We start from the raw sequence: 13,899 nt of genomic DNA, 5'->3' as shown, positions 1-13,899 counted from the left end.
GCATTCACCATTTCATGGTTACTTTCGTCTATCTGCTGTCTGATTGACAATATCGACGTAGTATTTAGAGATGGCGACGTTTGATTTATATAACCTATCCCCATAGGTCGTCCCCCTGGGTTTGATGGTGCGCCTGTCGCCATCAGATTGTCGGAATATAATGAAGGGTTAGTGTGTAAACCCTACATCATCGACGTAGGCATTCCAAATTGAGGATTAAAACCTGGTGGAGGTATTACTCCTTGAAATGACGGTCTTGCTGGATTAAACGGCGACCATACATTTGCTGGTGATGACACCAAGGTTGCTGCCGTCGATCCACCGGCGTTTGTTGTCCTAGTTGGGGACAAAATTGCAGCATTTTGTGACGCTGTTCCTGTCAGAACAACTTCTTGATTTCTAGAAGAACCAGAATTATTGACATTAACATCAGACATATTAGTTAATTGTCTACCGCTTCTTAATATCATACATAATTTTTAACAACAAAATGAAAAACAAATAGCAATTGACGTGTCCCACTGGGCGTGCCAATTTGTTTACCCAGAAATATGATAAACAATCGCTAGTTTCCTTTTTAAAGGTTACTTCTGCGGAATCAACTAGAATATTCCAGGACTAATTGCTTTTCTTTGTTGTTTATGTGAGTCTAATTTGCATTAAATGTAGTAATAACTTTAAAGTAAAAGAACACACTGAAATTTAAAGCTTTAAAGTAAATAAAGACGATAAAATGCAATAAATGTGCACTGAAAGTAAAACATAACGTAAATGATTGCATAAAATTAAATTGATACGCATGCATACATTCCAAAGTTGCACTCGTTACTCATTTTGCACAGAGATTGAGTTTGCTTGTGTTATGTAAAAAATGCGGACCTTCAACTATCCATCTGAAACTTGCTTAAATAGTAAAATAAAATAGCTACTACTAACAGTCGACTAATCACTAGCCGACACGCGTCCACTACATGCAACATCTTCGACTGTGAATGCTCCACGTGTCCCTTGGGCAACTGCTGAAAAACCGTCATCTCCAACTTCTGATCACTTTCGACATTGAATACAAACTTGACAAAACGTGTAAGTCATTTGCATATCTTAGTCGAACGACCCTGACAACCACACACTCTTAGTCGAACGATCTCGAGTGAACAACACCTCCTAGTCGAACTGTCTCGACTAAAAGTGTTTGATAGTTCTGCCCATGTTTTAAAGACTAGTTACCATTAAAAGTAAGTCGAAATTCTTAGGGTAACACAGTGCACTGTCTTTTAATTCAAAGATATTATACCCAATTAAAATATACAAATATTATATTACATTTTTATAATGGCTAGAGTCTATCGTATCAAATTTGGCTAATCTATAATCTATCATATACGAAAAGTAACTAGTAACAAACTCGTGCGTTCGCACGGATTCTGGTACAGCACGCGCATTTGTTTCAGATGTTTATTTTTTAATAGAAAAAAATGTATATTAAAAGAAATTAACATTTTGTGGAAAAGAAAAGAATATTTAACATTAAATTGTGTCTAAAAAAATCAGGAAAACAAATTGAAAGCACCAAAATTAAATTATGTCTAAATAGTCTTTTGTAACTTCAAGTTTCCGTTAATAATCAATATTGTGATCAATAACTTCACGTTCCCGTTAATATTCACTATTTTGATCAGTAACTTCATGTTCCCGTTAATAATCAATATTTTAATCAGTAACTTCAGGTTCCCATTAATTTTCAATATTGTGATCAGTAACTTCATGTTCCCGTTAATATGCAATATTTTGATCAGTAACTTTATGTTTCCGTTAATATTTAATATTTTAATTAGTAACTTCGGGTTCATGTTAATATTCAATATTGTGATCAGTAACTTCATGTTCCCGTTAATATTCACTCTTTTGATAAGTAACTTCATGTTTCCCTTAATATTCAATATTTTAATCAGTAACTTCAGGTTCCCGTTAATATTCAATATTGTGTTATATCTTAGGCATTCATTCACGATATTTTTTTTAAGAACTTCACCATGTTTTCTAAATGTGTCATATTCATATAAAAACCAATTTCTTTTATATCACAATTCACTTCTTCCAATCAAACTTTTAAATTTTTAAAATTCACATTTCAAATCTTCAATCTTTATTCAAGAAATTTTCTAAAAACTTTTACATCATCTAAACCAGAAAATGCTTGAGCAATCTAACACTTTAGTATTTGTAAATGTGAGATATTGGATCGAACTCTAGTATGGTCGAAGGATAGTTTCTTGGTTCGGCAGGATTAAGCATGAAGTCGAAGGTTGTTCACATGCTTGTGTTGAAGATGCTAGGGTTGTTAGCATGTTAAATTAGGTTTTAGTGTTTAAACCCTAATTTGTTAAGTTAGCTTGTTTATTAAGTTGGCTTGTGTAATGGGTCTTGTGGAAAAAGCCCATTAGTTAGTATGTTAGGTTTTATTATAAATAGCATACTAGTCTCTCATCATTGCTAAGCTGCAAATTCTAATTTAGGGTGAGAGAGGTTATTTGTTATTCTTGTAAACTTGTAATCTTGTTTTAAGAGAAAGTAAAAGAATAGCAGTTATAACCAATTCTTGTGTTCTTCTTTTCTTCCTAATTCCTATTATATTTTGTTCCTGACATCGTTTTTCACAACAGTAAATTACTGTTATTGAAAGGAAAATCAATTACATTTATATATCACTCAAAGTGATAATTTTACTACAAACTTATACACTAGAAAACTCTTTTGTATTAACATCTTATTTATTGAAAAAGAGAGAAAGGATTGTTTTCTTTTCTTATGGTGTAAATTTTCAAGAGGATTGTTTTTGATAAATTAGTTAGAGTCTTGTTTAGGAATATCTAACATTAATAAAATCTCTTACATGTTGTAAGGAAATGGAGTACTCTCGGATTGTGTGGGAAATCAAAATACATTATTGTGTTTTTTATCTTTTACTGCACATTATCATTTTCATAAACACCTTTAAATCAGAAAAATAAAATAACATATCACTTAAATTAAAAATTGATCATAGCACTTATTTCACCTCTCTTAGCTGCATTTAAAACTTACAAAGAGAAAACTCTTTTATGTTGGACAAGGACTAGTTACTATCTTATGTTAGGAATGGATGTGGTTCAACAAATCATAAAGAAAGTTCAATATTAAACATAAAATGTATGTTAGCGTTTGATAAGATATGATGTTAAAATATATCTGTAAGAGACATTCTCCCCCTTGCAAATCAATTTTATAGAATTTCAATGTAAAGATTTTATTGAATTGAGCAAAGTTCAATTCAAATTCCGGTAATGGTGCTTACTAGTCTTTTTATATCAATTTGATGCAAATTTCACGTTGACTTTATACTTACATATTTCCATTAATTATATTTTGTTTTTAAAATGTTATCCTTAGAATGTAATGATAATTATAAAATTAATTTCTTCTTGTTCCATTCAATCCTTTACTTGTTCTTTTAAAAAAATTGAACAGGTCATTTTCCTATTCCGGCAAATGAATTAATTAGAGTTATGTTGCGGCAAATGTGCCATAGAAAAAGAGATCATGAAAAGAACTATCCAAAACAAACATATATTTTACCAAATAGAGATTGCTCACTTATTCAAGCAACAACCTATTTATATATGCCAAAGTTTATACAAAAAAGTCTTTTGCAAATATACATCAAGCTACAGGACATAATATACACATCCATAGAGAAAATTAAACATTCTCTAAGTAAAACCAGCTGAGAAATATAATAAACTGTAACACCAACACTAACACATACACTGTCTTATAAACTGGTGTTTATGTATTTGTCTCGTGTTCTCCGTCTGCGTCTGTGTCTTATGCTTGTATTATCTGCCACTTAGTTGGGTGAATGGAGTGAGAGTTCCACTAACAAAAGAGTTATCTTCACCTTCTTTGAATGATGAAGGCATGGCCGGCCAAACAAAAGAAGGTCTTTCCATGGGAACAATGGGAGGAGAAGCTTCTCCATTAAGAACCATCAAAACTGTTTGTATTGATGGCCTTTTATTAGGGTTTGGATGACAACAAGCCAACCCAAGGATAAGCACAATTTCAACTTCATCCTCCAATTTCACCATCTCAATCTCATCTTCTTCACAACCACTTATCCTTTTATCAACAACACTAACAATTCTCCCCTTTCCATAATGCTCCCAAACCCAATACACAATACTATTTTTATAGTCATCTTGTGCATACATATTTCCTGGTCTTTTTCCACATACAACTTCCAAAACAAGTACACCAAATGCATACACATCTGTTTCCATCGTTGCTCTCCCCGTTAGAAAAGTTTCCGGTGCCATATAACCCGGGGTTCCCGCAATTTCCTTTGTTGAATGATGAGTTTCATTTCTCTTTTGAATTGTCCGCGCCAATCCGAAATCACCCAATTTTGCATTGTAGTCCAAATCCAACATTATGTTGCTTGCCTTAATGTCTCTATGAAGTACTCTTTTTTCACAATTATTGTGAAGATAATCCAGTGCTTGCGCCACGCCACGGATCACACAACTTCTAGTACTCCAATCAAGTACTTTTGAATAATGTGATTCAAATTCATTGCTCGATTGGTTGAATAGGTATTTGTCTAAGCTTCCATTTGGCATGAACTCATAAACAAGGAGAAGCTCTTTTTTCTCATAGCACCAACCAATAAGTTTCACCAAGTTCTTATGGTGAAGGCTTCCAATTGTTGTTACTTCTGCTATAAATTCTTGCTTTCCTTGACGCGAGTTCTTCGAGACTCTCTTCACAGCTATCTCTTTGTTGTTTCCAAGGACACCCTTATAAACAGTTCCAAATCCACCTTGGCCAAGCTTGTTCTGATGGCTGAATGCACCTGTTGCTTTAATCAACTCCTTTAACTCATATTTCTTTGGAGTCATAGATGAGTGTTGAATTTGATCTTCTATCCTTGGATATGTATCTTCTGAAATCCCCATGTTTTTGTTTCTTCGAAAATAAACAAGGAAAAAGACTAATCCGCCGATGATTATCACAACCGGGACTATGATCCAAATCAACACGATATATTTTTTATCATCCACAATATTTAAACCATTGAATTCCCATGCTCTCACACAATTTAGCTGCGTGTAATTGCTCGTTGAAGCAGAAAAACCGACGTAAACCTCTTGCTTAAGATAGGAGGATAGATTAAGAGGTGGAGAAACCAAAAGAGTTTCCATAGAATCTAATGAATTTTCACTCATGGAAGCAAACACAGATATTATATCATTAGAATATTGAATTCTCACAGTTACATTTATACCAGATGAAAGATTGACCTTAGTGTTCGATAGCGATGCTTGTGTCAACGGCGAAATGCTATTTATGTTGATTCCAACATGGTTGTGAGAGCCATCTTGTGTCGAACTTTGTCGTGTATCAAACTCTACTGCAAGAATTCCAGCTCGAGAAGTTCCGTTTGTCGAAGCATTTACGATACCAAACCATTCTCCTTGACTGTTTTCAGGGAGAGTTGTATCTGCTGTTAAGATAAAGGCTATGCCTTCTCCACCAGGGGAAGTTTCAGGAGTTATGTTGAGAACAAAAGTGGTGTTGAAAGAAGCTATTTTGTTATTTTTCTTGTTCCAAAGTGTGTATGGCTTATTGTAAAAAGCACGTCCAGAATAATTCCTGATTTCACCACGGATATCTGGGGTTATTTGGATGGCATCTAAGTATATTTTTGAGTTTTTGCTTAGTATCAATTTGGATTCATCACTTGGTTGGAAAGTTGGGAAATTGAAATAAAAGGAACTAACTTTGGTTAAGGCTATGATAGTGAAAATGAGTGTTAATATCTGATATTTGAGTAGCAAAGACATGAAGTTCATGGTGACTTATCACAATCAAGAGATTAATTGAGGAATATAATTCTGGTTTTCATAAACAAGGGATGGAATGGAATGATTTATATATTTGTTTAAAATGTTTGAATTCCTTGTATTTTTCACCATCCTGACTATTTCTTGGAAATTTCCTATGGCATTAAATTAATGGTAATTTTATTTGGAGTATATTTTGATGTACATGTGATAAGGTATTTCATATAAATGTCAACCACGACTCTTTCTAATTTTTGCTATAAACACTAATTTAATTAATATATGTGCTAATGAGGCATATATATGGTGATGACCTTGATGTCTTACTGAGGCAAGTTGCAAGCATTAGTTTAATTTTATGCAACATAAGAGTGTAGCACATAATGTCAATAAAGTTGAAAGAAGCAGGGTCGGCAGAAATTTTACCCTATTACATAATGGTCAGAATAGGCCAAGCTGACTAACCGGCCCTAAGGCCTAATCTCCCCAGTTAAATTTTTTTTCAAATAGAAAAGGTCTAGACTTTTTTAAAAGCCTATTAAGTTAAAAAAATTAGGTCACGAGCCATAAAAAAACCTTTTAAGCTTAGTAGGCTGGTCTATTTAAATATATAATAATAATTTTATTATTATTATAATATTATATCTACTTTTAATATAATAAAGTAGAATACATATGAAATCCTATCATTATCCCTCTAATCACCAATTTGAGGGTGATAATCGGGGACATAACGGTAATTGCATTTCCCTAAATATTTTAATTAACAAATAAATATTATAATTATGACATTACTTCATACCCCACCTAAATCAATTAATTATGCTTTGAAAATCTCAATTTGTAGTCATCTTTTTTAAAAAACTACCTTGAAACTCAACAATTTTATTGTGGAGCCTTTCACTCTTCATCCTCTTGAAATCCTACAAAACCTTTCAAATGCCATCATCATTGTTCTTTACTCCTCTCATAACTCTATAAATTATGGCATTTGATGTCCACCAAGTCTCAAATCGTCCTCAACCAAACCTTCATAACATTAATGTTTATCTTCATCTTCAACGTGTTTCATACGAAATTTCTAGAAAATTATCCGACACCGCATTCCAATCGATCTTCTCCTTCTTAACTTTTTCGCCACCCGCATAACAAAATTTCCATTTAATCCTCCTCCATCTCTTATGCTTACTCTTAAACCATATTATCTTTTAACGAATCCAAGCTTTTACATTTATGGATGAAACCGTTGATGCCGACTCCATCACCATCGAAGTTAATCTCAATCAAATCAAAGTCAAGTTCTTCAGCAGATAAATCTTCGATCTTCATGTCTTCTATTGAACTCTTTCTCCATTTCGAGTTTATGTTGAGTTTATGTTGATATTGAGTTCTGTATATTTGCTAAAAAATCACACATATTTGTCTTTTCATTCCAGTATTAATTTATCTTACAGATCTTTGAGATTCTTACAGATCTTTGAGATTTTATGCTACAGCTCTAGAATAAATTGATTTTAGTAGGATCGTTGTTTCAAATGTAGGATTTGATATTAGAGAAGTGATATTAGATACTATTGTAAACAATTATATGATTTAATGATATCAGAGAAGTGATATTGGATGTTTCCTTTTAACACCATTTATTTTATGTTTTTCAACCCCATTTATTTTATTTTAATTAAATGTTTTCATATTAATTGAATTTAAATTTAAATTCAGAATGTCCCAAATCATACTTTATGACATTTTATTATTAAGTTAGATCATTATATATTAATCCTTTAAAAAATCTCCGGAAAAGAAATAGCCATCAATGTAAAAAATCTCCAAAAAAAAAATAGCCGAAAAAAAATAGTGGATTTTGGTGTTATTTTGGACGGTTGATTTACACAATATTTTGTTTCACGCGTGAAATATTGGGTTTATACAAAACATCAGTTTCCAATGCTTCTATATGTTAGACGCTGGCCTATAGATCTAGAGGGGGGGGGGGGGTGAATAGATCTCACTAAGTTTTTACAGATTTTTCTACAGACTTGAGCGAAAGCGGTTCTGAATCGACTTGCGTCTATTCTGGACCGCTATTGCAAAGGTCGTATGTGTTTCAAAACCAAATAGTAAGTGGAATTGATGGTGAAGTAATATGATAGCTAACCAATACGTTTAACAACTGAAATCCAATTAACTTCTAGATTGACAACTTTGATTTGCAATGCAGTAAGATTGGATTAAGCAAAAACACAAACACTTGGTGATAGGTTCAAATTGATAGTGATTCAAGTTGTGGTGAATTGTGATGTTTGTGCAGAACTTTAATTCACAATTTTAACACTTGAATCGTTGATCAATTTCGCACTTATAACCAATTATGAACAGAAGATAAAAGAGAAAGTAAAAGCGACAAGAACACGATATTTGTTTAGGCAGTTCGTCGATCGTCCTCGCTACGACTACGTCTGCCCCCAATTCCAAATTGAAATTGGGTAATCTTTCATTAATGTTGAAAGTAGTATATACAAAGAAGATAACAAAGCGATAAACGATAAACCAATTATGTCGATCCTTTGAATCTTCTTCCCCCTTAATCTTGAGCCAGATCAAGGTTATCCAAGAGCTTCACTTTGATTCCCTTCTGCAGTGTCTTGATTCCTTGAACTCCCCGTTCCTCAATCGTTACACTCAGCCGAATCCTCAGTGAACGCCTCTTGATAAAAACCCCCAAGAACCACCCGTCGTGGAGGACAAAACCCGCAGATTTTATTCACCAACAAACCCCACAAACCTTCACCCACTAGGAATCTTCAATTCCGTTCCATGGACGTTATCGAACTCATCACTAACCCGCAACGCAAGAATGATTATGTGTAATTGTGTTGGAGATGATGAAGAACGAAGATGAGAAGCGTTTGTGTATCTTTCAGTCGTTGGTGTTTTTTGAATAATTACCCTTGCACACAATATATATGATTGCATAACAGTTAGAACCAAGAAAAACTGATTTTTGAACTTTCTTGATCAGTTAGGTCGACCACTTGTAGTGCTTAGGTCGACCTAACAGAGCTTGCAGAATTTTTCTCCCAGTTAGGTCGACCTGTTGAAGGAGTAGGTCGACCAGAATCCTCTTCTGATGCATTCTGGGGACATTTTCACAGATTAGGTCGACCTAGTTGCCATGTAGGTCGACCTAGCAGACTGATGTGAAGATTTCTTCATTTTGAGTCGACCTAAATGGTCTATGAGTCGACCTAGCAGAGGTATATGGATTTTCCTTCATTTTAGGTCGACCTAGATTGACAGTAGGTCGACCTAACTGCTGGTTTTCTGCATTTTTCATGTCCAGCTTGTGTTGAGTCGACTTATATGCATAGTGGATCACCTTGTGCTTTCATGAGTGATCAAATTCCTCCTTGTTGTTTGAATGCTCATTTGAGTTTGCCATAAATCAAAAACATCTTTGAGTGTAATCTTGTTTTCACAAACTCCCCCTTTTTGATGATGGCAAACCAATACTCAAAAGCTTTGGTAGTAAGTGACAAGGACTCAAAAGGCTCCCCCGTACATCCGGCATCTATCTCTCACCAAGGCAATCTCTCAACAAAGCTCCCCCGTACGCTCAGCATCTATCTCCCCCTTTGTCAACATCAAAAAGAGAAAACAGGAGAATAGAAGAGTAACAAGAGAACCATAGATAATAATGCTAGCATGTATAGTATAGTAGGTAAAAGGTAGTTAATGGTAAAATGAGACACATATGTGAGCAGGAGCAGTTTTTATGCATGAGGTCACTATAAGCGTGTTAATTGATAGCATATTATAGTATCAATAATATTTTTGGAAGTGAACACCAATTGCGTTACCGCTTTTTCAATATGACGCCTGGCTTGATGATGAGCTACCTTTATGCTAAAAAAAATTGTTAGCAAGACAAATAGATATATACATAAAGTAAAGAAATAATATTAAGAGAAAACAAACGTAATTAGCCCAAATTAGAGATATCGAGTATCCCTAATTCCCTACGAATGTTGAAATATTGCTCCGTTGCTAGCGGTTTGGTGAAGATGTCAGCTAGTTGCTTCTTGCTTTCTACATGTTCAAAAGCAACGTCTCCTTTCTCTACATGATCTCGTAGAAAGTGATGCCTTACTTCAATATGTTTGGTACGTGAGTGTAAGACAGGGTTTTTACTCAAGTTTATGGCGCTTGTGTTGTCGCACATGATAGGTATGTGATCAAGCTTAATACCAAAGTCAAGAAGTTGTTGCTTGAGCCATAATATTTGTGCACAGCAGCTTCCAGCAGCTACATATTCTGCCTCAGCAGTGGATAATGCAACCGATACTTGTTTCTTACTATGCCAACTTATTAATGAGTTTGAGAATAGATGACACGTTCCACTAGTGCTTTTTCTATCGGATTTGCAGCCAGCAAAATCTGAATCGGAGAATCCTACCAAATGACACTCATTTCCTTTTGGATACCATAGGCCATATGTAGTAGTTCCACGTAAGTATCGCAGAATTCTTTTGACAGCTTTCAAGTGAGATTCTTTTGGACAAGATTGATATCTTGCACACATACACACACTAAACATAATGTCTGGTCTTGAAGCAGTAAGATACAATAGTGAACCTATCATACCTCGGTATAATTTCACGTCAACCTCTTTACCTTTCTCATCTTTGTCTAGATTTGTATTTGTTGCCATAGGTGTGTCAATTTCCTTTGCTTCACTCATTCCAAATCTTTTGAGCAGCTCCGTACAATATTTAGTTTGATTCACAAACGTTCCATGACTGAGTTGCTTGATTTGTAGGCCAAGGAAGAAATTTAGCTCACCCATGAGACTCATCTCAAATTCACTCTGCATAAGCTTAGAAAAGTCTTTGACAAGTTTTGCATTAGTGGACCCAAATATAATATCATCTACATAAATTTGGACTAAGAGAATATCCTTATCTTTTCTTTTAATAAAGAGAGTAGTATCAACTTTACCCCTAGAGTACCCTTGACTAAGGAGAAATTTGCTCAAACGTTCGTACCAAGCCCGAGGGGCTTGTTTAAGACCGTATAGAGCACGTTTCAGCTTATAAACATGAGTTGGATACATGTAATTCTCAAAGCCGGGTGGCTGAGCAACATAGACTTCTTCATTTATATAGCCATTTAGAAAGGCACTCTTAACATCCATTTGGAATAGTTTGAAGTCTTTAGAACAAGCATAAGCAAGTAAAAGGCGAATAGCTTCGAGACGTGCTACAGGAGCGTATGTCTCTTCATAATCAATACCTTCCTCTTGATTGTAACCTTGAGCAACTAATCTAGCTTTGTTTCTAGTAATAACACCGTTTTCATCAAGTTTGTTACGAAAAACCCATCTAGTGCCTATTACTTGATGATCTCCCGGATGAGGGACTAAGTCCCAAACATCATTCCGTTTAAATTGGTTTAATTCTTCTTGCATGGCCATTAGCCAATGCTCATCAAGTAATGCGTCCTTAGCGTTTTTCGGCTCAACTTGTGAAACAAAAGCAAAATGATGGCAGAAGTTACTTATCTTTGAGCGTGTTGTAACGCCCCTTGAGATGTCTCCTATTATATTGTCAATTGGATGGTCTTTCACGTTTGTCCAGGCCTTGGGAAGTTCTTCATTGTTTGAGATGCTTTCTTTTTCATTTTCATTGTGAGACTCATCTTTCTCTCTCTCAGCATCTTTCTTTACAATACTCTCATCCTCATCTTCCTTATCCTTGACAATGTCTTCAGTGGATGGGCCTGCACCATTAAATGAAAGACCTTTCTCGACATATTTTGCATAAGATTCATCAAAAGAAACGTGTACTGACTCTTCTACTATAAGTAATCTCTTATTATATATTCGATATGCTTTGCTAGATTGTGAGTAACCAAGGAATATGCCCTCATCAGCTTTAGCATCGAATTTGCCAAGATTATCCTTACCATTGTTCAAAACAAAACACTTGCAACCGAATACATGGAGATGAGATACATTTGGTTTTCTACCCTTTAGTAATTCATAGGGAGTTTTGTTCAGTATAGGACGTATTGTTATCCTATTCAAAACATAACATGCTGTACTAATTGCGTCAGCCCAGAAATACTTTGGTAGATTACCCTCATTCAGCATTGTTCTTGCCAGCTCCTCTAGAACACGATTTTTACGTTCAACTACTCCGTTTTGTTGAGGTGTTCTAGGAGCTGAAAAGTTATGCTCAATTCCATGTTTATCACAGTATTTTTCAAAAGAAATGTTTTCAAATTCTCCACCGTGATCACTTCGAATTGCAACTATTTTGTTGTTCATTTTGTTTTGACATAATCTTGCAAATTGTGTAAAGGCTGGAAAAGTTTGATCCTTACTAGGTAAAAAGATTGTCCAACAAAATCTCGAGTAATCATCGACAATGACAAAACCATAGGTGTTTCCACCTATGCTTTTAGTCCTTGAAGGGCCAAAGAGATCCATGTGAAGTAGTTCAAGAGGGCGTGATGTAGAAACCACGTTCTTTGATTTAAAAGAGATTTTTGTTTGCTTTCCCTTTTGACAAGCATCACATAGATGATCTTTTGAAAAATTCATTTTGGGTAAGCCGATTACTAAATCTTTTGAGACAACTTTATTTAGTAAGTCAAAATTTATGTGGGCGAGACGTCTATGCCAAAGCCATGAGTCATCGCCTAGAGCAACTAGACATTTGGTACTAGACTTAGATACCTCATCCAAGTTTAGCATGTAGATGTTGTTTACTCTTAAGCCCTTAAACATAATGTCTCTTTTCTTAGTATGTTCTATTGTGCATCCAGAATTTGTAAACATTACTTTAAAATCTTTGTCGCACAATTGACTTATACTTAAAAGATTATGTTTAAGACCTTCTACTAGCAGCACATCAGTTATAGTAGTGGTAGAAGGGTTGCCAACACTTCCTTTACCAAGTATGGCTCCACGATTGTTATCTCCATAGGTGACATACCCCTTTTTCTTTGCTTGAAACTCAACGAAAAGAGATAGGTCTCCAGTCATGTGTCTTGAACATCCGCTATCAAGGAACCACAACCTTTCGGCAATGTCAAGACACTTTTCCTGCAAGATTAATTTAAAGAGGGAGGTCCCCAATTTTCATTGGGTCCTTGGTAGTGAGTACACAATTTGTTGCACTTAGGCAACCATTGAAATACTCCTTTAGGAACTAAAATTCTCCTAAATTTGCATTTTTCAATGGTATGTCCCTTTTTGCAACAATAATGACAGGTAATATGATGAGAATATGGAGTTTTGCTAGTTGATACTTTTGGTACAAAAGTGTATTTACTATATAAAGGAGTATACGATCTTTTGAACTTGTTTGGATCAACCGCAAAAGTCACTTTTGGTTGTAGAGCCTTGTCTAACTTGGCTTTTAGATCTCTTACTTCTTTTTGCCAAATGTGACATGTCTCACAACCAAACCATGATGTAGGATTTAATTCAACTTTGTCCTTTTGAATGTCTAGCATAGATTGTTTTAAAGCTTCCATATCCCTTTCGGTTTTCTCAACTTTTGATTCAAGGTATGAAAATATTTTCTTATTTGAGGCCAAAAGTTTGAAAGCTTTAATTGCATCTCTATGTAATTCTTCAAAAGCAAGTTTTAGTTGAGAATGAGATACCTTATCAACGAGTTCAGGTTTAAGATGACTTACAGCTTTCTTTTTCTTGTTTTGATGAGCCATGAGACATAGGTTTGCTGATTCTTCTTCATCGCTTGACGAGCTTTCACTAGATGAATCACTTTCCCATGCTATGTAAGCTCTTTTAGATTTGTTATGACCTTTGCTTTGGTTCTTCTCCTTTTCTTTCTTAAGGTATGGACAATCCGGTTTGTAGTGACCGGCTTTCCCACAATTGAAGCAAAGACCTTTGATCTTTCCTTTGTTGTCGTCATCTTGTTTGAACATGTTTGATTGCTTTCTATAGTTGATCAATCCTTTGTCGGAATGTTTTGCTCCATTTTTC

General features: G+C 34.8%; 1 protein-coding gene across 1 annotated transcript; it reads right to left on the bottom strand.

Moving 5' to 3' along the window:
• Positions 1-3,576: 3,576 nt before the first annotated feature.
• On the bottom strand, positions 3,577-5,970 carry LOC131621456 (probable L-type lectin-domain containing receptor kinase S.5). Its single transcript, XM_058892512.1, has one exon. The coding sequence runs from the start codon at positions 5,889-5,891 to the stop codon at positions 3,876-3,878; it is 2,016 nt and encodes a 671-aa protein (XP_058748495.1). The 5' UTR covers positions 5,892-5,970; the 3' UTR covers positions 3,577-3,875.
• Between the last annotated feature and the right edge of the window lie 7,929 nt (positions 5,971-13,899).

Source organism: Vicia villosa, linkage group LG1, assembly GCF_029867415.1.
Source record: "Vicia villosa cultivar HV-30 ecotype Madison, WI linkage group LG1, Vvil1.0, whole genome shotgun sequence".
Classification (NCBI taxonomy): domain Eukaryota; kingdom Viridiplantae; phylum Streptophyta; class Magnoliopsida; order Fabales; family Fabaceae; genus Vicia; species Vicia villosa.
This window is presented reverse-complemented; position numbering and strand designations above follow the sequence as displayed.